At 42.1% G+C, this 22,508-nt stretch overlaps 1 protein-coding gene across 5 annotated transcripts; it reads right to left on the reverse strand.

The window, feature by feature from the left end:
• Positions 1-3,688: 3,688 nt before the first annotated feature.
• Positions 3,689-16,712, reverse strand: SPATA19 (spermatogenesis associated 19). Of its 5 annotated transcripts, XM_002721558.6 has the most exons (7): positions 16,635-16,712; positions 16,379-16,435; positions 15,839-15,931; positions 15,611-15,702; positions 5,382-5,459; positions 4,959-5,034; positions 3,689-3,866 (listed from the first exon to the last, which is right to left on the reverse strand). In XM_002721558.6, exons 1-6 carry the CDS (start codon positions 16,710-16,712, stop codon positions 4,968-4,970), a joined length of 465 nt encoding a protein of 154 aa, XP_002721604.1. In that variant the 3' UTR covers positions 3,689-3,866; positions 4,959-4,967. The 5 variants fall into 5 exon arrangements, 1 of the variants encoding a protein (XP_002721604.1); XR_016222021.1 differs by lacking the exons at positions 15,611-15,702; positions 15,839-15,931; positions 16,379-16,435; positions 16,635-16,712 and adding an exon at positions 6,545-6,700 and having other exon boundaries at positions 4,959-5,160; XR_016222022.1 differs by lacking the exons at positions 15,611-15,702; positions 15,839-15,931; positions 16,379-16,435; positions 16,635-16,712 and adding an exon at positions 6,308-6,538 and having other exon boundaries at positions 4,959-5,160.
• Positions 16,713-22,508: the final 5,796 nt, after the last annotated feature.

A 22,508-nucleotide genomic window follows, 5' to 3' on the forward strand; every position in this document is an offset into this window, starting at 1 on the left:
TAGGCAAATTGTGTAAGATCCAAATCAGAGAAGGATGCCCATTTTCACCAAGAAAGTTTCAGCCAGAGCCAATAGGCAAGCAAAAGAAATCAAAGGGATATAAATTAGAAAAGAAGAAGTCAAATTATCCCAGTTTGCAGATGACGTGATCCTATATATATGGGAACCAAAGACACAACTAGAAAACTATTGGAACCCATAAAAGAGTTTGGTAAAGTGGTAAGATATTAAATCAATGCACAAAAGTCAATTACTTTGTATACACAAACAATATCATGGCTGAGAAAGAATTTGTAAGATCGGCCCAATTGACAACAGCTACAAAAATTTAAATACTTAGGAGGGGCCAGCGCGGTGGCTCAGTGGGTTAACCCCCAGGCCTGAAGCACCAGCATCCCATGTGGACGCCGGTTCAAAACCCAGCTGCTCAACTTCCAATCCAGCTCTCTGCTGTGGACTGGGAAAGCAGTAGAAGATGGCCTAAGTAATTGGGCCCCTGCACCTACATGAGAGACCTGGAAGAAGTTCATGGCTCCTGGCTCCTGGCTTCAGATTGGCACAGCTCCAGGCATTGCAGCCAATTGGATGGAAGACTTCTCTCTCTCTCTCTCTCTCTCTCTCTCTCTCTGCTTCTCATCTCTGTGTAACTCTGATTTTCGAATAAATAAATAAATACTTTTTAAAAATACTTTGGAATAAATTTAAACAAGGATGTGAAAAATCTCTATAATGAAAATTACAAAACATTAAAGAAACAGAATAAGACACAAAAAATAGAAAAATCTTCCAGGTTCTTGGATTAGATTAACATCATCAAAATGTCCATGAAAATTTTCCAAAGCAATTTAGATACAATTCGAACACAATCAAAATACCAATGACATTCTCCTCAGATTTAGAAAAAAATCACTAAAATTCATATGGAAACACGAAAGAACCTAAATAGCTAAAACAATCTCAAACAAGAAAAACAAAGCCAGAGGCATCACAATAGCAGATTTCAATATGTTCTACATGGCAGTTATAATCAAAACAGCCTGGTGCTGGCACAAAAATAAACATGTAGACCAGTGGAACAGAATAGAAACCCCAGAAATTAATCCGCACAACTACAACCAACTAATCTTTGACAAACTAGCTGAAATCAATCCTTGCAGAGATCAGTCTCTTCAACAAATGGTGGTAGGAAAATTGGATCTACACACACGAAGTATGAAAGAAGACCCCATACCTTACACCTTATACAAAAATCAACTCACAATGAATCAAGGATCTAAATCTATGGCCTGTTACTATCAGATTACTAAGGGAAGTTCAGGCAAACTCTGAAAAACATTGCATAGGCAGACATCTTGGAAAAGATCCCAAAAGCAAAAATAGACAAATGGGATTACATCAAACTAAGAAGTGGCTGCACTTGAAAGGAAACACTCAACAAAGTGAAGATGCAACAGACAAATTGGGAGAAAATATTTGTAAACTATGCAATTGATAAAGGATTCATATCCAGGAATTATAAAGAGCTTAAGAGATTCAACAACAACAAAACAAACAATCCAGTTAATAAATGGGCAGAAGGGACCAGTGCTGCGGCATAGCAGGTAAAGCCACCGCCTCTGTGCTGGCATCCCATATGAGTGCTGGTTCAAGTCTCAGCTGCTCCACTTCTGATCCAGCTCTCTGCTATGGTCTGGGAAGGCAGTGGAAAATGGTCCAAGTCCTTGGGCCCCTGCACCCACATGGGAGACCCAGAAGAGGATCCTGGCTCCTGGCTTCAAATGGACAAAGCTCCAGCCATTGCAACAAACTTGGGAGTGAACCAGCAGATGGAAGACCTCTCTCTCTCTCTGCCTCTCCTTCTGTGTGTAACTCTGCCTTTCAAATAAATAAATCTTTTTTAAAAAAGAAATGGCAAAGGACATGTTCAGGAATTTTTCAAAGGATGAGATTCAAATGGCCAACAGACACATGAAAAGATGTTTGGGATCCCTACCCATCAGGGAAAGACAAATCAAAACCACAATGAGATTTTACCTCACTCATGTTAGAATGGCTAACATCCAAAAATGAAAAATAATAAATGCTGGTGAAGATGTGGGGGAAAAGGTTTTCTATTCCACTATTGGTGCGAATGTAAACTAGTGCAGCCATTGTGAAAGACAGTATGAAGATTCCTCAGAAATCTGAAAATAGAAGTACCATATGATCCAGCCATCCCACTCCTGGGAATTTACCCAAACTAAATAAAATCAGTTTATGAAAGTTATTTGTGCTTCCCATGCTTATTGAAGCTCAATTCCAAATTGCTAAGATATTGCATCAACCCAGATGTCCATCAGCCGATGACTGGAAAAAGAAAATGTGATACATAAATGTGTGTGTGTGTGTGTGTGTGTGTGATATATATATGTGATATATGTATGTATGTATGAATACAACTCAGCCATTAAAAAAGGAATGAAATCTCGTCCTTCACAACAAAATGGTTGCGACTGGAAACCATTAAGCTTAATGAAATAAGCCGATACCAAAAAGACAAATACCGTATGTTTTTTCTGATATGTGTCAATTAGTATACAATGCAAAAAATGTGTAGGGATGAAATGGACATTCTGTGATAGGATTGTTGCTTTTAGCCAGTGTATATAATCTTGTGGAACTAGAGTACCAATTGTTGAATATTATGGTTAGTGGTGAATTAAGCCTGTGATTATAGAATGGATTAAAATTATGTTTTTGCAAAAATTAAAGAAAGGAAAGGAGGAGGAGGATTTAGGGAGGGAGAGGGAAGGCAGGGAAGTATGGTTATCTTCTTAGAATTGTACTATGGGAGCCAGCGCTGTGGCACAGCAGGTTAATGCCCAGGTCTGAAGTGCTGACATCTCATGTGGGCACCAGTTAGAGATCCGGCTGTTCCACTCCCTGTCCAGCTCTCTGCTGTGCTGTGCCCTGGGAAAGCAGTAGAAGATGGCCCAAGTCATTGGGCCCCTGCACCCTTGTGGGAGACCCGGAGGAAGCTCCTGGCTCCTGGCTTCTGGCTTTGGATTTGCACACCTCTGGTTGTTGTAGCCAACTGGGAAGTGAACCAGTGGATGGAAGACCTCTCTCTCTGCCTCTCTTCTCTGTGTAAGTCTGACTTTCAAATAAAATAAATAAATATTTTTAAAAAAAGAACTGTACTATGAAATACATAAAATCTGTTCTCTTCATATATTAATAAAAAATTTAAAAGTGTAAGTATTTGAAAGAAGAAAATCATCAAACTTTTTAATCTTTAAAAAATGAAGGAGAAATAATGACTATCTCAGCTCATAAGAAAACAATGGAAATTGTCACTAACAAATCTGCTTTGCAAGAAAAATTAACAATTCTTTAGAAAAAAGGAAAGGGATATAGGTGAGAAACTCAGATACACATGGAGATAGGCAAAGCTTTAGAGAAGCAATAAATGAAGGCAAAACAAATACGTGCAACAAAACAGTCATGCTTCCCTCAGAAAGTCCTCCTTGCTCAGTCCAGGAGCTCCCAGGTGGCCTTTGCTGCATGGAGCTCACTCTGCCTGCATCCTGACACTGCAAAGGGGTCAGCCGCATGTCCCCTGTGCCGGACATAATGGGGCACCCAGCATTTGATGGATGGATGAATGGATGAATGAATGAATGGCAAAGCACTCCCAACAACAACAGGATGGGTGGTTAAATAGCACATCTCTTTATTAGTGTTCAGAGAGAAGATTCCAGTGCTGCCGCTGTCACAACGAAGGGCTCACCCACTGGAGTCTGCACAAGTCTAGGCACTCTTCAGGTCATGCAGGAGATGGAAGTTTCCTCTGACACAGGCTGCTCTTGACCCTGAAGAGCTTTGCCCTGGAAAGCAGAGAAATGCCCAGAGGATGTGTCCTGGGGATGTGATGCCTCCCTCCTCCAGCCCTGCTGTTCCCAACAGCCACAGAGCTTGGTCTAGAGAGCAGAGACCCACAAAAGAAGAGACCGTGGAGTATCAGACTGGGGGCCGGCTGTCTCTGCAGGTCTGCAAGCTGCTGACGCTCCCAGAACCTCCGACACCTCTTCTCTGGGACTATTAGCCAACAAACGAGGTGGAGTTCACCCTGTGCTAGATACCATCACCCCAAGACAACCCCCTGAAGTAGACGCTCGTATTCCAGACAAAGAAACCGAGGCACAGCAGCAGGAAGAAACTGGAACCCAGCCTCTGCTCCCAGGCTTGGTCTGACCTCTGCCATCGACATAATGGGCATGAATGACGCTCTCCTCCCAAAAGAGTTTAGGAGTCAGGTGAGAAGCTCTGATCAAGCACCTCACATAGAGGGCTGACATACAGTAAATGCTCAGTGAATACCAGGATTACATCACCATCTTCCTTTTAAGCATGGGGAGGCCAACTCTGTCTAAATCACTCCTTTGGCTCCCACGACAGCCAGTGTAGACTCTGGCCCCATCGGGGCAGGGGTTCCTGTGGCACTGTCACTTGCCATGGCCTTCCACCCCTGAAGTCCCACACACAGCCACCACTGGGACCTCTAATGCCCGGCTCAATCAGAAAGGCCACATGTAACTCAATGTCCCCTTCCTAATTGGTGGCAGGTCCAAAACCCAAGATGCATCCTCCCTGACCGTAGGATCTTGTGACTCAAAGCAAGGCCTGGGAACTATTGGACATGTAATGTTGCAGGCTCCACCGCAACCAACTAGTCACTCAACGGTAGGCCTGTTAGCAACTGAGAAGCCGGTCTCTGACACCACAGTTAGGGCTAGGAGAGGCAGTGTGAGAGTCCAAGGCAGTTGCCTTCACTGTCCACCTTGGCCCCAAGTGCAGGAGCCTGATCACCAAGAGGGAAAGGCTAAACCTTGGTATCAAGTTCCCAGCAGGTGCACCCTCTCTCTCTCTCTCTGCCCAGGAGAACCACCTCCGCCCCACTACTCCTGCCACACACTCACCTGTTGCTCTTAGCATTCCGAATAAGAAGATCTGAAGCTGGGGTCCTGAGCTGAGTCACAGGTAATATGGGAGATGCTGCAGGGGACAGAGGAGAGGCCGAGGTGGAAGGGAGGCTGCCTGGGGGCAGGGGTTACCCAGACCACTGCACAGGGGCCAGGAGTGGACTGGCAGCTTGTGCCGTGGCTGTCATCACATGTGGGCCTAGAAGCAGAGTCCAAAGAAGAGGCGCTCAGCCTGGGCCTGTCTGTGGGTGGAGACCCCACACAAGGCTGACAAAGCCCCGCAAATGTGGAGCACAGGCAAGGACAGCAGGCCCAGGAACTGCTGTCCTGATCTTGGTGTGAGGACACTGTGAGCCCAGCAGCCCTTCCACCTGCCGGCCCTGTTGAGGAACACAAATCTCCTCATCCCAAACTGCTTACCTGCGCCTCACCTGCTCGATCCGTTCTTGCATGACGTCATTCGCCATCTGACTTGGAACTTGGAAGATTCGGGTATGGCTGCAAAACACCATGCAAACACTGGGGTCCCGGATAAAACTGCTACAGTTGGGCTCAAATGGGCTCTTGCCCATTACCACGAACTATAGCCTTGGAGCCTCAGAGAGGAAGGGGCTGAAGCCCTGGACCCTGCAAGTACATGGGACCCCTCAGATTGCCAAGTTTCCCCTATTCCCTAAAGTCCAAGGCCTAGCTCTGCTTCTCCAGGTCCTGCCCAGCTCAAGGGCAGTCTGAGCAAACAAACAAACTGCTGGAAACCTTCCCCAAGTGTCCCAGGCAGCAGAAGCCAGAATTTACATGGCCTGGTGTCCCCATGCTATGCCTGCCCAAAACATTTAACTTCCAGACACCGTATCTTTCAAGTAACTTAGCCCTTTGAAATGGCAGACGGTGTCTTATTCTTTTCTCTTCCAGAGCCTAGCAAACACTAGGTGCCCTGTATGCATCCATCCAGCAAATGAATGTTCAGTGCTGCTTCATAAAGGGATATGAGGGTATTTCAAAAAGTCGATGGAAAGTGGAATTAAAAGGTAAGTTGATTTGAGTGCAAAAAAATCTGGCATTGTTGCACAGCATGTTAAACTCCCACTTGTGACACTGCCATCCCATATTGGAGAGCCAGTTCCAATGCAGCCCCCTCTAAAGTGCCTGGAAAGCAACAGAAGATGGACCAAATGCTTGGGGGGTGAACTAATGAATGGAAAATTCTCATTCTCTCTCTCTCTCTCTTTCTCTCTCTCTCTCTCTCTGTCTTTCCCTTTCTCTCTCCTTCTCTTGTTCTGACTTTCAAATAAACGTTTTAAAAATTTGAAACCCCAGACCCGCCGGAGCAGCCGGACCCGCCAGACCTGCTGGAGCCACTGGAACCGCCTGAGCCGCAGAGTCTGCGCGCCAGCGCTGGAAGGGGAGGTGAGCTAAAATCCTCTCGGTAACCCGAGACATTGGTGGGGAAAGGCAGAAAAAGCCTGCAGAGAACGAGGCCTGAAACCCCACTGGGGAAAGTTCACCAGGCTGGCTGGAGGAGAGAAAAAAATCGAATAAATAAGGGGAACCGGCACGGACATTTAGCCTCTTGCTCCACTCACCTTGCAAAGCCGAGCAAGACAAAGGGCAGGCGCCATTTTACGTTAGTAAAGCGGTGTGCGCCATTTTGCATATGTAAAGCAGGTGTCTCTCATTAGCCAAGCAGAAAAACCTGACTCTGGTAAGCAAACGAATACCCACAGGGGCCAGATTTCATACATTAACTACTCTCAATTCCACTCAGCTGTGTGGAATTACTTCCCAACTGAGTCAAAAAAAAAAAAAGAGAGAGAGAGAGAGCGCAAGAGAACAATCAGGGTGAATCACCTTTGGCACACCCTTAACCCTGTAGAACCAGAACTCTCTGGCCACACCCATCAAAGCCTCTAAGGATCCATCAAAAGCAGTCCTCTTAATCTAGAGTCACAGTATAACGAGAAAACAAACAAACAAACAAACAAAGAATATCTCCAATATGACAAACAAATGCAAAAGCCGAGGTAACAAGAACAAGGAAGACACTATGATGCCCCCAAATGAAATAGACACCCCAATTCAAGATTACAAAGATGATGAGATAGAAGAAATGCAAGAAGCAGATCTCAAAAAATTGATAAGAACATTAAAAAGTTCTCAAAAACAAATTCTTGAACTACAGAATTCCTTAATGGACAAGATAGAAAATCTCTCTCGTGAAAATGAAATATTAAGGAGGAATCAAAATGAAATGAAACAACTAGTATAAAATGAAACTGTGATAGTGATGAGAAATCATAATGAAGTGAAGAATTCAATAGATCAAATGACAAACACATTAGAGAGCCTTACAAACAGAATGGGTGAAGCAGAAGAGAGAATATCAGACTTAGAAGACAGAGCACAGGAAAATATACAATCAAACTAAAAAAAGAAGAGGAAATTAGAAATCTAAAAAATATTGTCGGGAATCTTCAGGATACTATTAAAAAACCCAACATTCGGGTTCTAGGAGTTCCTGAAGGCATGGAGAGGGAGAAAGGATTAGAAGGCCTTTTTAGTGAGATACTAGCAGAAAATTTCCCAGGTTTGGAGAAGGACAGAGAAATCCTAGTACAGGAAGCCCACAGAACCCCTAATAAACACGACCAAAAGAGATCCTCACCACGACACATTGTAATCAAACTCACCACAGTGAAACATAAAGAAAAGATCCTAAAATATGCAAGAGAGAAACGTCAGATTATTCTCAGAGATCTCCAATTAGACTCACAGCAGACTTCTCATCAGAAACCCTACAGGCTAGGAGGGAATGGCGAGATATAGCCCAGGTACTAAGAGAGAAAAACTGCCAGCCCAGAATATTATATCCTGCTAAGCTCTCATTTGTGAATGAAAGTGAAATAAAGACCTTGCACAACAAACAGAAATTGAAAGAATTTGTTGCCACTCGTCCAGCCCTGCAAAAGATGCTTAAAGATGTGTTACACACAGAAACACAGAAACATGGTCATCAATATGAAAGAAGGTAAATGAAGGAAATCTCACACCAAAAGATCACAGGAAGTTCAAAACATATATCAGAAAATACCTTTGGCAAATGGCAGGGCAAAGCTACTACTTATCAATAGTCACATTGAACGTGAATGGCCTGAACTGTCCAGTTAAAAGACACATATTGGCTGATTGGGTTAAGGAACAAAACCAATCTATTTGCTGCTTACAAGAAACACATCTTTCCAACAAAGATGCATACAGACTGAAAGTGAAAGGCTGGAAAAAGATATACCATGCCAACAGAAATGAAAAAAGAGCGGGCATAGCCATCTTAATATCAGACAACATAAACTTTACCACAAAAACTATTAGGAGAGACAAAGAGGGGCACTATATAATGATTAAGGGATCAATTCAACAGGAAGATATAACGATTATCAATGTATATGCACCTAATTACAGGGCACCAGTTTATTTAAAAGATTTGTTAAAGGACTTAAAGGGAGACTTAGATCCCAATACAATAGTACTGGGGGACTTCAATACCCCACTCTCAGAAATAGACAGATCAACAGGACAGAAAATCAACAAGGAGACAGTAGATTTAAACAACACTATAGCCCAAATGGATCTAACAGATATCCACAGAACTTTTCATCCTACACAGAAAGCATTTACATTCTTCTCAGCAGTACATGGAACCTTCTCTAGGATTGACTACATACTAGGCCATAAAGCAAGTCTCAGCAAATTCAAAAGAATTAGAATCATACCATGCAGCTTCTCAGACCATAAAGGAATGAAGTTGGAAATTAGCAACTCAGGAAACCCTAGAGCATATGCAAACGCATGGAGATTGAACAACATGCTCCTGAATGAACAATGGGTCAAAGAAGAGATTAAAAGAGAAATCAAAAATTTTCTGGAAGTAAATGAGGATAACAGCACAACATACCAAAACTTACGGGATACAGCAAAAGCAGTGTTAAGAGGAAAGTTTATATCAATAGGTGCCTACATCAAGAAATTGGAAAGGCACCAAATAGATGAACTTTCACTGCATCTCAAGGATCTAGAAAATCTGCAGCAAACCAGACCCAAATCTAGTAGGAGAAGAGAAATAATTAAAATCAGAGAAGAAATCAACAGGATTGAATCCAAAAAAAAATAACAAAAAATCAGCCAAACGAGGAGCTGGTTTTTTGAAAAAATAAACAAAATTGACACCCCATTGGCCCAACTAACTAAAAAAAGAAGAGAAAAGACCCAAATCAATAAAATCAGAGATGAAAAAGGAAATGTAACAACAGACACCACAGAAATAAAAAGAATCATCATAAATTACTACAAGGACTTGTATGCCAGCAAACAGGGAAACCTATCAGAAATGGATAGATTCCTGGACACATGCAACCTACCTAAATTGAACCAGGAAGACATCGAAAACCTAAACAGACCTATAACTGAGACAGAAATTGAAACAGTAATAAAGGCCCTCCCAACAAAGAAAAGCCCAGGACCAGATGGATTCACTGCTGAATTCTACAAGACATTTAAAGAAGAACTAACTCCAATTCTTCTCAAACTATTCAGAAAATCGAAGAAGAGGGAATCCTCCCAAATTCTTTCTATGAAGCCAGCATCACCTTAATTCCTAAGCCGGAAAAAGATGCAGCACTGAAAGAGAATTACAGACCAATATCCCTGATGAACATAGATGCAAAAATCCTCAATAAAATTCTCGCCAATAGAATGCAACAACACATCAGAAAGATCATCCATCCAGACCAAGTAGGATTTATCCCCGGTATGCAGGGATGGTTCAACATTCGCAAATCAATGTGATGCACCACATTAACAGACTGCAGAAGAAAAACCATATGATTATCTCAATAGATGCAGAGAAAGCATTTGATAAAATACAACACCATTTCATGATGAAAACTCTAAGCAAACTGGGTATGGAAGGAACATTCCTCAATATAATCAAAGCAATTTATGAAAAACCCATGGCCAACATCACATTGAATGGGGAAAAGTTGGCAGCATTTCCACTGAGATCTGGTACCAGACAGGGATGCCCACTCTCACCACTGCTATTCAGTATAGTTCTGGAAGTTTTAGCCAGAGCTGTTAGGCAAGAAAAAGAAATTAAAGGGATACAAATTGGGAAGGAAGAACTCAAACTATCCCTCTTTGCAGATGATATGATACTTTACCTAGGGGACCCAAATAACTCTACTAAGAGACTATTGGAACTCATAGAAGAGTTTGGCAAAGTAGCAGGATATAAAATCAATGCACAAAAATCAACAGCCTTTGTATACACAGGCAATACCATGGCTGAGGAAGAACTTCTAAGATCAATCCCATTCACAATAGCTACAAAAACAATCAAATACCTTGGAATAAACTTAACCAAGGACGTTAAAGATCTCTACGATGAAAATTACAAAACCTTAAAGAAAGAAATAGAAGAGGATACCAAGAAATGGAAAAATCTTCCATGCTCATGGATTGGAAGAATCAATATCATCAAAATGTCCATTCTCCCAAAAGCAATTTACAGATTCAATGTGATACCAATCAAGATACCAAAGACCTTCTTCTCAGATCTGGAAAAAATGATGCTGAAATTCATATGGAGACACAGGAGACCTCGAATAGCTAAAGCAATCTTGTACAACAAAAACAAAGCCAGAGGCATCACAATACCAGATTTCAGGACATACTACAGGGCAGTTGTTATCAAAACAGCATGGGACTGGTACAGAAACAGATGGATAGACCAATGGAACAGAATAGAAACACCAGAAATCAATCCAAACATCTACAGCCAACTCATATTTGATCAAGGATCCAAAACCAATCCCTGGAGTAAGGACAGTCTATTCAATAAATGTGCTGGGAAAATTGGATTTGAGAATCATGAAGCAAGACCCCTACCTTTCACCTTACACAAAAATTCACTCAACATGGATTAAAGACTTAAATCTACGACCCAACACCATCAAATTACTAGAGAGCACTGGAAAAACCCTGCAAGATATAGGTACCGGCAAAGACTTCTTGGAAAATACCCCAGAAGCACAGGCAGTCAAAACCAAAATTAACATTTGGGATTGCATCAAATTGAGAAGTTTCTGTACTTCAAAAGAAACAGTCAGGAAAGTGAAGAGGCAACCAACAGAATGGGAAAAAATATTTGCAAACTATGCAACAGATAAAGGGTTGATAACCAGAATCTACAAATAAATAAACTCCACAACATCAAAACAAACAACCCACTTAAGAGATGGGCCAAGGACCTCAATAGACATTTTTCAAAGGAGTAAATCCAAATGGCCAACAGACACATGAAAAAATATTCAAGATCACTAGCAATTGGGGAAATGCAAATCAAAACCACAATGAGGTTTCACCTCACCCGGTTAGAATGGCTCACATTCAGAAATCTACCAACAACAGATGCTGGCGAGGATGTGGGGAAATAGGGACACTAACCCACTGTTGGTGGGAATGCAAATTGGTTAAGCCACTATGGAAGTCAGTCTGGAGATTCCTCAGAAACCTGAATATAACCCACTCCTTGGAATTTACCCAAAGGAAATTAAATTGGCAAACAAAAAAGCTGTCTGCACCTTAATGTTTATTGCAGCTCAATTCACAAGAGTTAAGACCTGGAACCAACCCAAATGCCCATCAACAGTAGACTGGATAAAGAAATTATGGGACATGTATTCTATAGAATACTATACAGCAGTCAAAAACAACGAAATCCAGTCATTTGCAACAAGATGGAGGAATTTGGAAAACATCATGCTGAGTGAATTAAGCCAGTCCCAAAAGATCAAATATCATATGTTCTCCCTGATTGGCAACAACTAACTGAGCACCAAAAGGGAAACTTGTTGAAGTGAAATGGACACTATGAGAAACAGTGACCTGATCAGCTCTTGTCCTGACTGTTGATGTACAATGTAATACTTTATCCATTTTAGTATTTTTTTGTTCTAGTACTATTTGTTGAACTCTGTAATTAACACACAATTATTCTGAGGTGTTTAATTTTAACTGAAAAGTGATCCCTGTTAGGAATCTGGAAAGCATTATGCTGAGTGAAATAAGCCAGTCCCAAAGGGACAAATACCATATGTTCTCCCTGATCGGTGACAACTGAGCACCAAAAAGGAACCTGTTAAAGTGAAATGAACACTATGAGAAACAGTGATTTCATCAGCCCTCGCCCTGACTGTTGATGAACAACTTAATACATTATCCCTCTTAGTATTTTTTTTGTTTATTTGTTCTACTTAATACTTTTGGTTGAATACTGTAATCAATACACAGTTATTCTTAAGTGTTGAAACTTAACTGAAAAGTGATCGCTGTTAAATATAAGAGTGGGAGTAAGAGAGGGAAGAGATGTGCAATTCGGGACATGCTCAAGCTGACTTACCTCAAACAGTAGAGTTAGAAACATACCAGGGGATGCCAATTCAATCCCATCAAGGTGGCATATACCAATGCCATCTCACTAGTCAAAGTGATCAATTTCTGTTCACAATTGTTCATAATGATAGGACTAAGAGCCAAAGGGAGCACATAAACAAGATGAGTGTCTGCAAATACTAGCTGATAGAATAAAAAAGGGAGAGAACGATCCAACATGGGAAGCGAGATACACAGCAGACCCATAGAATGGCAGATGTCCTGAATGGCACTCTGGCCTCAGAATCAGCCCTTAAGGCACACGGATCTGGCTGAAAAGCCCATGAGAGTATTACAGGCATGGAAAGCCAAAACACTCTGGAAAAAAATAAATAAATAAATAAATAAACAAAACCCTACATGAAAGATCTCCGTGAGTGAGATCCCAGTGAAAAGAACAGGTCATCAAAGAAGGAGGTACCTTTCTCTGAAGGGAGGAGAGAACTTCCACTTTGACTATGACCTTATCTAAATATGATCAGAGTTGGTGAACTCAAAAGGCTTCCATAGCCTTGGCGACTCATGACAAGAGCCTAGGGTGATTACTGATGCCATAAACAAGAGTGTCAATTTGTTAAGTCAACAACAGGAGTCACTGTGCACTTACTCCTCATATAGGATCTCTGTCCTTAATGTGCTGTACATTGTGATTTAATGCTATAACTAGTACTCAAACAGCACTTTAAACTTTTTGTTTCTATATGGGTGCAAACTGTTGAAATCTTTACTTAATATATGTTAAACTGATCTTCTGTATATAAAGAGAATTGAAAATGAATCCTCCCGGCACCGCGGCTCACTAGGCTAATCCTCCACCTTGCGGCGCCGGCACACCAGGTTCTAGTCCCAGTCAGGGCGCCAGATTCTGTCCCGGTTGCCCCTCTTCCAGGCCAGCTCTCTGCTGTGGCCAGGGAGTGTAGTGGAGGATGGCCCAAGTCCTTGGGCCCTGCACCGCATGGGAGACCAGGAGAAGCACCTGGCTCCTGCCTTCGGATCAGCGCAGTGCGCCGGCCGCAGTGCGCCGGCCGCGGCAGCCACTGGAGGGTGAACCAACGGCAAAGGAAGACCTTTCTCTCTGTCTCTCTCTCTCACTGTCCACTCTGCCTATCAAAAAAAAAAAAAACCATAAAAAAAGAAAAAAGAAAGAAAAAAAAAAAGAAAATGATGTGAATGGAAGGGGGAGGGAGAGGGAAGGGGGGGGTTGCGGGTGGGAGGGAAGTTATGGGGGGGGGCGGAAGCCATTGTAATCCATAAGCTGTACTTTGGAAATTTATATTCATTAAATAAAAGTTAAAAAAAAAAGAAGAAAAGGAAAAAAAGAATTTTTTCTTAAAGTTTCACTTTAAAAAAAAAATTTTGAAACCCATGCAGAAAAAGACTCTTCAAAAAGTTCATGGAAAGTACATATTATGAAAAACATACATGCATTTCATAATATTTTGCACCAACAAAAAATTCTAATTTTAAAAGATTTGTTTTATTTGTAGAGGGCTAGCATTGTGGCATAGCTAGTGAAGTGGGCATCCCATATGGGTGCTGATTCAAGTCCCGGCTGCTTACTTCCAATCCAGCTCCTGGCTAGTGGCCTGAGAAAAGCAGCGGAGCATGGCCCAAGTGCTTCAGCCATTACCACCCCACGGAAGACTCAGATGAAGCTCCTGGCTGCTGCCTTCAACCTGGCTCAGCCCTAGCCATTGTGATTACTTGGAGAGTGAGCCAGTGAACGGACAATCTCTCTCTCTCTCTCTCTCTCTCTCTCTCTGTCTTTGCCTTTCAAATAAATATCCAAGTCTTCTTTCGAAATAAGTTTAAGAGATAGGACTGGTCCACTCTCCAAAGGCCTGTAACAGCCTGGGCTAGGCTAAGCCCAGGAGTTCAGAACTCAATCTCGGCCTCCCACACTATCCTGCTTGGCAGGGACTCAATGATTGGAGCCATCACCACTGCTCTCAGGGTGCACACTGGCAAGAAGCTGGAGTCAGGAGCACAGCCAGGACTCAAACTCAGGTGTTCAGGTATGAGAAGTGGACGTCCAAAGCAGCATCTTAATCACGTAACCACAAATGTCTCTTTTAGCTCCTTTTTTTTTATGAACTTTATGAATCCCCCTTTTAAATATTCCCCAGTTACATACTATCTAAAAATTAAGAGGACTCAACCAAAACTATTGGATTGGGGGTGGTAGAAGTCAAAGTTTCTATTTAAAGTCTAAAATGGAAAATTTATATGACTGATTCATACAACATGTCTCAAAACTTAAACTAGATTAGTTATGCAGTCAAGATTTAAAATACATCTGAAGATTATGTACAAGTTGTCCAAACCAAAGAATGTGTTGCTTAGATTTCCATCACGCAGACCTGTCAGGATGATGGTCAACCACATGCATGGAGTGGGCTCCTGTGGCTCATGTTCCACCATGCCTTACCCCTTCCTGTCAAATCATTACTGCACCTTGAATCCCCTTAAAAGGCAGAGGCCACTGGAAAAGGTAAACACATGAGAACCCACTGTCCTGAAGCAAAAATGAGACTACAGACTCCCTGATAGAAGAGAACAGGGCTGGCCAAGGGGCAGAGGAAGGGCGTGGAGAGTACAGAGAGGACAGACCTCCTTCACGGTTCTGCAATGAACCAGCCAAAGCCCAGAGGAATGGGATGATGCGACCCAGAGTCCCCAGGAAACACGGGTACCGGGAAAGACACGGGAGAAGACTTTAGGCCCAGCTTCTCTGCCTAGAGTCAGCGTCTCAGAGCCAGAACCAGGTGTTGTAAGAAAGCACAGAATTCCAACCTTAGACGCTAGAAAGCCACCACACATTGCACAAGCCAGTGAGGGCTTCGGATTTTGCATTTTAGGGGCATATTTTCTGTAAGTTCTTAAAAGTGAAGCCACTCCTCAACAATTCAAGTACAAAACTAAGAGAAGTCTGGAAGATGCCCAGAAGCATTTATGAACTGGAGAGAAAGCCCTGTTTTCCAGTCCCTCATGTCACTGAGAAATGTAGGAAATAGAGAAGCTTTCAAGATAGCTAAAATATTCCCTAAGACAGCAGAGGAAGGCTGAGAGATTCCTTAGTCAAAGGACGGGGTGCCTCTGGAGAAGGGTGCCTGAGCTCTGTGTTGGCCAGGACCCTGCAGCAAGGAGCACGTGGAGAACCTTACCTCCACCGAATGAACTGGATTCTTGTTCTCTCCTCTAGGACCTCTTGACTCTGATTGGCTGACAAATTAGATTTCGAGAGGTGGTGCTTCACCTAGGAAATTCAGGTGGGGTCCCCGTGAATACTGCAACAGGGACCCCATGGCCCATAGCTCCTTCCAGGGGGCATCCCGCCTCTCCCCTTTCTCTCGCTCCCTCTCCCAGCAAGATGGTCTCAAATTCCCTGTTACCACGTCTCTGGTCACATGCACATCTTGGCCACGGGTGGGAGCCACGTTGGTAGACATCTTCTCCTTTATGTCCTGGGAAGCCTCTTCTTCTGTCTGAAAGATGAAGAATTCCCCTCTGGAAATGTAATTCCGCACCCAATCCCAAGACCAGCTCTCCTCTTCTCTCTCTTTTATTCTATTTCCATCACAGCCACCCATGCCACACATGCACACACATGCCCGGGTAGCTCACAGTCCCTGCTAGAAGCTCCTCTGCTCTGATATCTTCTCCCTAGGTCCCTGGCCCTGTGTCCAGTGTTCCTGAGACACCTTGGGCTGAATCCCTCAGTCCAGGATGTTTGAGAAGCAGGAGGGGTTGGTGAGAGCAACAACCCATCTCCTGCCAGGACACAGCCGCATTGTCCTGGAGCACATTGGGGTGAATTAGACTCGGTACTAGGTAGACCATGCGGCAATGAGTTTGAGTTTCCCAGCTCCACAGAGAGAGGAGTCCAGACTCAAAATGTAGGATACTCTGAGTCATGGAGAAATCTTACTTACTTTTTTCAACCAATGTTGTACCACAGATACAGCCTCACTTTCCACGACTTCAATGTCCTGGAACAAATTGGTAACTTGATGACCTCCGAACACCTAGACACCCAGCTCCTCCCCCTCTCTTAACCCAGGTTATATATTGTGAGACCCCCCACCAGATCTCTGGGTGAAGCACTGTCCATGTGTGAGCAGCAGGGGCACTGAGTAGGAGAAGATACACGAGGAGCAATCCCACACGGCTACCACCAGTGCTGCTTACCGAGCTGGTCTTTGGTGGAAAGGGGAGCCCTGCACCTTTCCGGGCGAGAATATACACAATCCATGTTGTAATGATCATCTTTGGACTAAAACCAGGCCTCTTTCTTGACTCCCTCCTTCCATTGACACTGGCTGAGAACTCCTACAGGACGTGAAGGTCATTGAAGGAAGGGGCCATCCTGATTGGCTGGCCAGTGGTGATGTGACAATGACCTCCTTTGATGTCTGAGGCCAGGGTGGAGGTGAACAAGAAGAGTCAGGAGGCTCTACCTCAGTGACGGTCACAGCTCAGAGATGGAGAAGTGGAGCTATGAGAGGTAAGGACAAGGCATTTACAATATGAGCCCAAGGAAGACACAGAGAGGAGATTACCTAAATTGCAGATAGAGAATCTCGGATTGGGATGGGAGGTGGGGAGATGATGTCTTGACCAATGCTGAAGCAAAAAGGAATTTTACAAATCAAAGGATTAAATCAATGCCAAAATGACCTGGGATCTCTAGACATTCATTCAAAACAAGGCCTGAGTATTTATTTCCTATTCTTACCTTTACCAATGCAGGGGGAGGAAGAGGTTGTTTTCTGCTCCCCCACCCCGATCAAAGAGGAAGGAATAAAATTCTTAGCAGGAATATTTCATGTTTCCTGATTATTCCACCTCAGGGTACCCATGGTGAACTGTCTTGGTGGAAGGAAAGGAAAGAGGATTGTTGTGCTCTCAGAATCAGGGGCCAGAAATCGATGGGGGCTCAGATAGTGCCGTTGTCATCTAAAACTTTTATCAGGAAATTAAAAGAAGTTCAGTTTCCTAAAGGACTCTAAGCAAACGTTCAGCTGCTCTCAAGAGATTTAGCTCAGCCCGGAGGCTATGCTAAAGGCTTTGGAAACTGCAGTCACAATCCTGTCTCTACCAGTAACTCTTCATGCATCTGGTCCCAGTGTAATCTTTAGTCTGCCTGACACTAGTTTCTTTATCTTAAAATGAAAGGGATAAGATAATATCTCTCGTTTTCTTCTTAACTCTAGTATTCTATAAATTGTACCATTTTTACTCTTCTCAAAACCACAGAAAAGCTTTATTTCTCTCCCCAAACCTCCTAACATAGCCAGTATGTCTCTTCCCTCTCAATCAACCATCACAATTTTATACCTGGACTGTATTGGGCAGAGCAGGTGAGGCTTTGCAGAGGCCTGAGGCAACAAGTGAACCTTCAAATCCAAAGGTTGATTTTCTCAATCTCAAAAGCTCCAGTGGGAGGTAGATAAATAACACTTCTGTGCGCTTGTGTTCTGTGTGGTGACTTGGAAATCCAGGAAGCCTCCAGCCTGTGGCTCCACCATTGAGGCTGTGACCCCTGTGTTGCCACAGCAGAAGAGAGAGCATGGGGAGGAGTCAAACCAGCCCTTGTAGGATTCAACCCAGGGACTTCAATTTAATGCCTTTGGGCCAATACTAGTCCCATAGCCCCACGTGAGCGCTAAGGGAGACTGAAAGTTGTGAAATTAGTCATCAACCTCTGTTTCTGCCACTATCTCCCAGAAATTGTTTCTATTTTATTATAATTTAATTTTTAACACTAAAACAATGGATAAGGGGAGGGTTGCGGGTTGGAGGGACGTTATGGGGGGGAAGCCATTGTAATCAATATTCCGTACTTTGGAAATTTATATTCACTAAATAAAAGTTAAAAAAAATAAAAAAATAAAAAAAATGAAAAGTTATATGGAAGAAAGTTCCACCCCCCTCCCTATTCTTTGAACTGTGTTCTAACTCATTTCACAAATTAAAATTTGTTCATTAGTTTTTAGGCTGTATGTCCTATGTTTACATTGTCAAAATGAAGCAGATGGAGGAATCTGTTCTTGCTTTTTTTATTATCATATTAGGAAATGCACACAGTAAAATGTGCAAATATATGTACAGCTCAAAAAGATTTACACACACACACATACACACACACATACACCCATTTGACCACTTCTCATATCAAGATACGTAACATTTCTAATATCCCAGCAGATCCCCAGTCAAGACTCACCCACAAAGGTTACTAGCATTTTGACCTCTATCACAATAGGAAGTTTTGGCCTAGAAATATCATACTCTTCTCTCTGGCACCATTTACTCAATGTTGTATCCTTATTGCACAAAGCTGTAACTTTATTATTTTATTTCTAGATAGTAGTCCTTGTATTACTATCATACAAATTTACTATGACTATTACCATTTACTATTGACTATTACTATTTATCAGATTTACTACTGATGGACATTTGCATTATATCTGAATTGATTCTTTTCAAAATAATGCTTCTATGAATATTCTTATCTCTGTCTTTCAGTTGACATAAGCACCAAATCTCCTAAGGCTGTATACTGGGGGTTGGAACTGCTGAGCTTCAGGCTTACATATATTCAGCACTGGTGTCTACCAGAGAGTATTTCAAGGTAGTTGTACCAAACTACTACCCTTAACTACTACCAAACTACTACCCTTAAAGGTAACTCTTGCTCCATAGTTTTGCCAACATTTGGTACTGTCACTCCTTTCAGTCTACTAAAACAACAGTAGTAATTTGCAAGTAAGTGGTTATAAATGGTGGTGAGCCTCTTTTTTTTTTCTTTTTCTTTCTTTTTTTTTGGGGGGGGGGGCAATTAACCTCTTGTGTATTTGTTGTGAAATGCCTGAAGCTCTGTGCTCTCTTATTGAAGTGTTTGTTCCATATTGGTTTGCGGGGTATCCTTATATATTACAGGTAGGAAATCTTCATCAAATCTGTGCTTTGCCACCTTTTTTCCAAGTCTATGACTTGCTTTTTCACTCTCTCAGTACTTATTGTCTTTTGAGGGATTAGAAACCAAATTTTTAAATCCAATTTTATCAAGATATAAAGTAATAACATAAAACTCATCTTGCATGATATATAATCAAATCACTTCAGTGGATTCATGGAATTTTGCATCCATCACAACAATCTAATTTTAGAACCTTGCCATCACCCCAAAAATGTCTATCTTGCCCATTTGCAGTTAATCCTTTCTTCTGTCCTCACCTCACCAATTTTCTTTCTCTATGTAGATTTGCTTTTCCTACATGTTTCATACCAATGAATTTATATCCTATTGTGTATGGCTTATTTCACGGAGCATGTTTTGAAGATCATCTGTACTGTAGCATGTATCACTAATTCATTTCCTTTTATTGGATACCAGAATCCTTTGTATAGATATACTACATTGCATTAGTACATTAAGCAGTTGATGAGCATTTAAATGGTTTCCAGTTTTTATTATTATGAATTACACTGTGATTAACATTTGCAACAAAGAAAACTTTGCATGCACAGATATTTCATTTTTCTTGGGTAGACTCTTAGGAGTGGATTTGTAACTTCACGCTTAATATTTTCTCCTTTTTTAACATTTTTAATGAGACGTAATTCCCATTCTAAAAAATTCACTCATTTATGGTGTAAACAGCAGTAATTTTTAGTGTATTCACAAGATGTGGACCATAACCTCAGCCCAATTTTAGAATATTTTCATCACACCAAAAAAGAAAGGCTTTGCCACTAAGTCCCCATCCTCCCCCCACAACGCTGTCCCTCAGCCCTGGGCAAACATTAATCTACTTTCAGTCTCTATCATTTTAGTTTATTCTGGAAATTTCATATGAACAGAATCATACAATAGTTGTTCTTTTGTGACTGGCCACTATAACAGTGTTTGAAAAGGTCATTCACATTACAATATATTTCAGTAATGCAGCCCTTTTTGGTGCAAGGTAGCATTCCATTGTGTTGTGCATATCGTATTGTGTTTATCCATTCATCACGTGGTAGATATTTGGATTATTTCTATGATTTTGTATGAATACTGTTGCTAGGAACATTTGTGTGCAGGTTCTCATGGAGCCATATGACCATTTTTCTTGAGTTTATACCTACCAGTATAATTGCCAGGTCATATGTTTAATGTTTTGAGGAACTGTCAAAACATTTTCTAAATGGTTGCATCATTTTACCTTTCCGTAATCAATGCATGAGGCTCCAATTTCTCTACATCCTTGCCAACGTAATTATTATCTCATTTTGATTTCAGTCATCCTAATGAGTATGATGTAGTATGTCATAATTTTGATTTGTATCTCTCTAATGATTAACGATGTTGAGCATTTTTCATGCACTTACTGCCTATTTGTACATCATTTTTAGAGCAAGGCCTCATGTCCTTTGCCATTTTATAACTGAATTGTCATTTAACTTTATTTTTTTATTTGTATTTGAAAGACAGAAAAGACATAGAGAGAGCTCTCGCTGGTTACTCGCCAAATGACCACAGTGACTGGGAGCCAGGAACTCAAACCACTTCTTCCACATGGGTAGCAGGGACCTAACTACTTAATTATCACTGAGCCTCCCAGGGTGCACATTAGCAGAAAGCTGGAATTAAGAGTGGATCTGGAACTAGAAACCAGACACTCCATTATGAGTGGAGAATGTCTCAAGTAATATCTTAACCATTGTACCAAATGTCTGCACCTGTCTTTTTATTGTTGACTCATAGAGGTTCTTTTACGTATTCTCTGTACAAATGTCTTATCGGGTACATGCTCAGCAAATATTTTCTCCCATCCTGTGGATTGTCTTTTCACTTTTCAACTGAAGCACACAAGTTTTGAATTTCAATGAAGCCTAATGTATCTATTTTTACTTTTGGTGTCAATATCTAAGGAACCATTGCCATGAATACTTATTCCTCTATTTCTTCTAAGTGTTTAACAGTTATGGCTCTTATATTTATGTCTAGAATCCACTCTGAGTTAATTTTCGTGGATAGCATGAGGAAAAGTAGTCAACTTCATTCACTTGCATATGTAAACCCAGGTGCTCCAGCACCATTTGTTGAAAAGAACGTTCTTCCGGGCCGGCGCCGTGGCTCACTTGGTTAATCCTCCGCCTGTGGCACCGGCATCCCATATGGGTGCCGGGTTCTAGATCCAGTTGCTCCTCTTCCAGTCCAGCTCTCTGCTGTGGCCAGGAAAGCAGTGGAGGATGGCCCAAGTGCTTGGGCCCTGCACCCGCGTGGGAGACCAGGAAGAAGCACCTGGCTCCTGGCTTCAGATGGGCACAGCACCGGTCATAGCGGCCATTTAGGGAGTGAACCAACGGAAGGGAGACCTTTCTCTCTGTCTCTCTCTCTGTCTATAACTCTGTCAAATAAATTTTAAAAAATTAAAAAAAGAATGTTATTCCTATATTGCTTTTGTCAAGATAAATTAGCCATAGATATATTTAAATTGACCTTTGTGACTATCCTTATGCTAGTTATGACACTGTCTTGATTCATAATTTTTTTAATATTTATTTATTTGAAAGGCAGAGTTACAGAGAGGCAGAGGCAGAAGCAGAGAGAGAGTGAGAGTGAAGGGGTGGGGGGTCTTCCATTCGCTGGTTCACTCCCCAGATGGCCACAGATCCCCAGATCCCCAGATTGGCTGTGCCGATCCAAAGCCAGGAGCCAGGAGCTTCTTCCAGGTCTCCCACGCGGGTCCAGGGGCCCAAGGACTTGGCCATCTTCTGCTGCTTTCCTGGGCCATAGCAGAGAGGTGGATCAGAAGTGGAGCAGCCAGGACTTGAACCGGTGTCCATATGGGATGGCGGAACTGCAGGCAGCGGTTTTACCCTCTATGCCACAGCGCCGGCCCCCATGATATGCTTTGACACTGGGAAGTATGATTTCTCCAACTTTGCTCTTTTCAAGATTGTTTTGGTTATTTTGGCCTCTTAGAATTCCAAATGAATTTTAGGATCAGCTTGTCTACTTCTACCAACAACAACAACAAAAAAAAACTGACAGCATTTGATTAGGGA

This window comes from Oryctolagus cuniculus, chromosome 1, assembly GCF_051225735.1.
Source record: "Oryctolagus cuniculus isolate XC-2025 breed Fujian yellow rabbit chromosome 1, ASM5122573v1, whole genome shotgun sequence".
NCBI lineage: Eukaryota > Metazoa > Chordata > Mammalia > Lagomorpha > Leporidae > Oryctolagus > Oryctolagus cuniculus.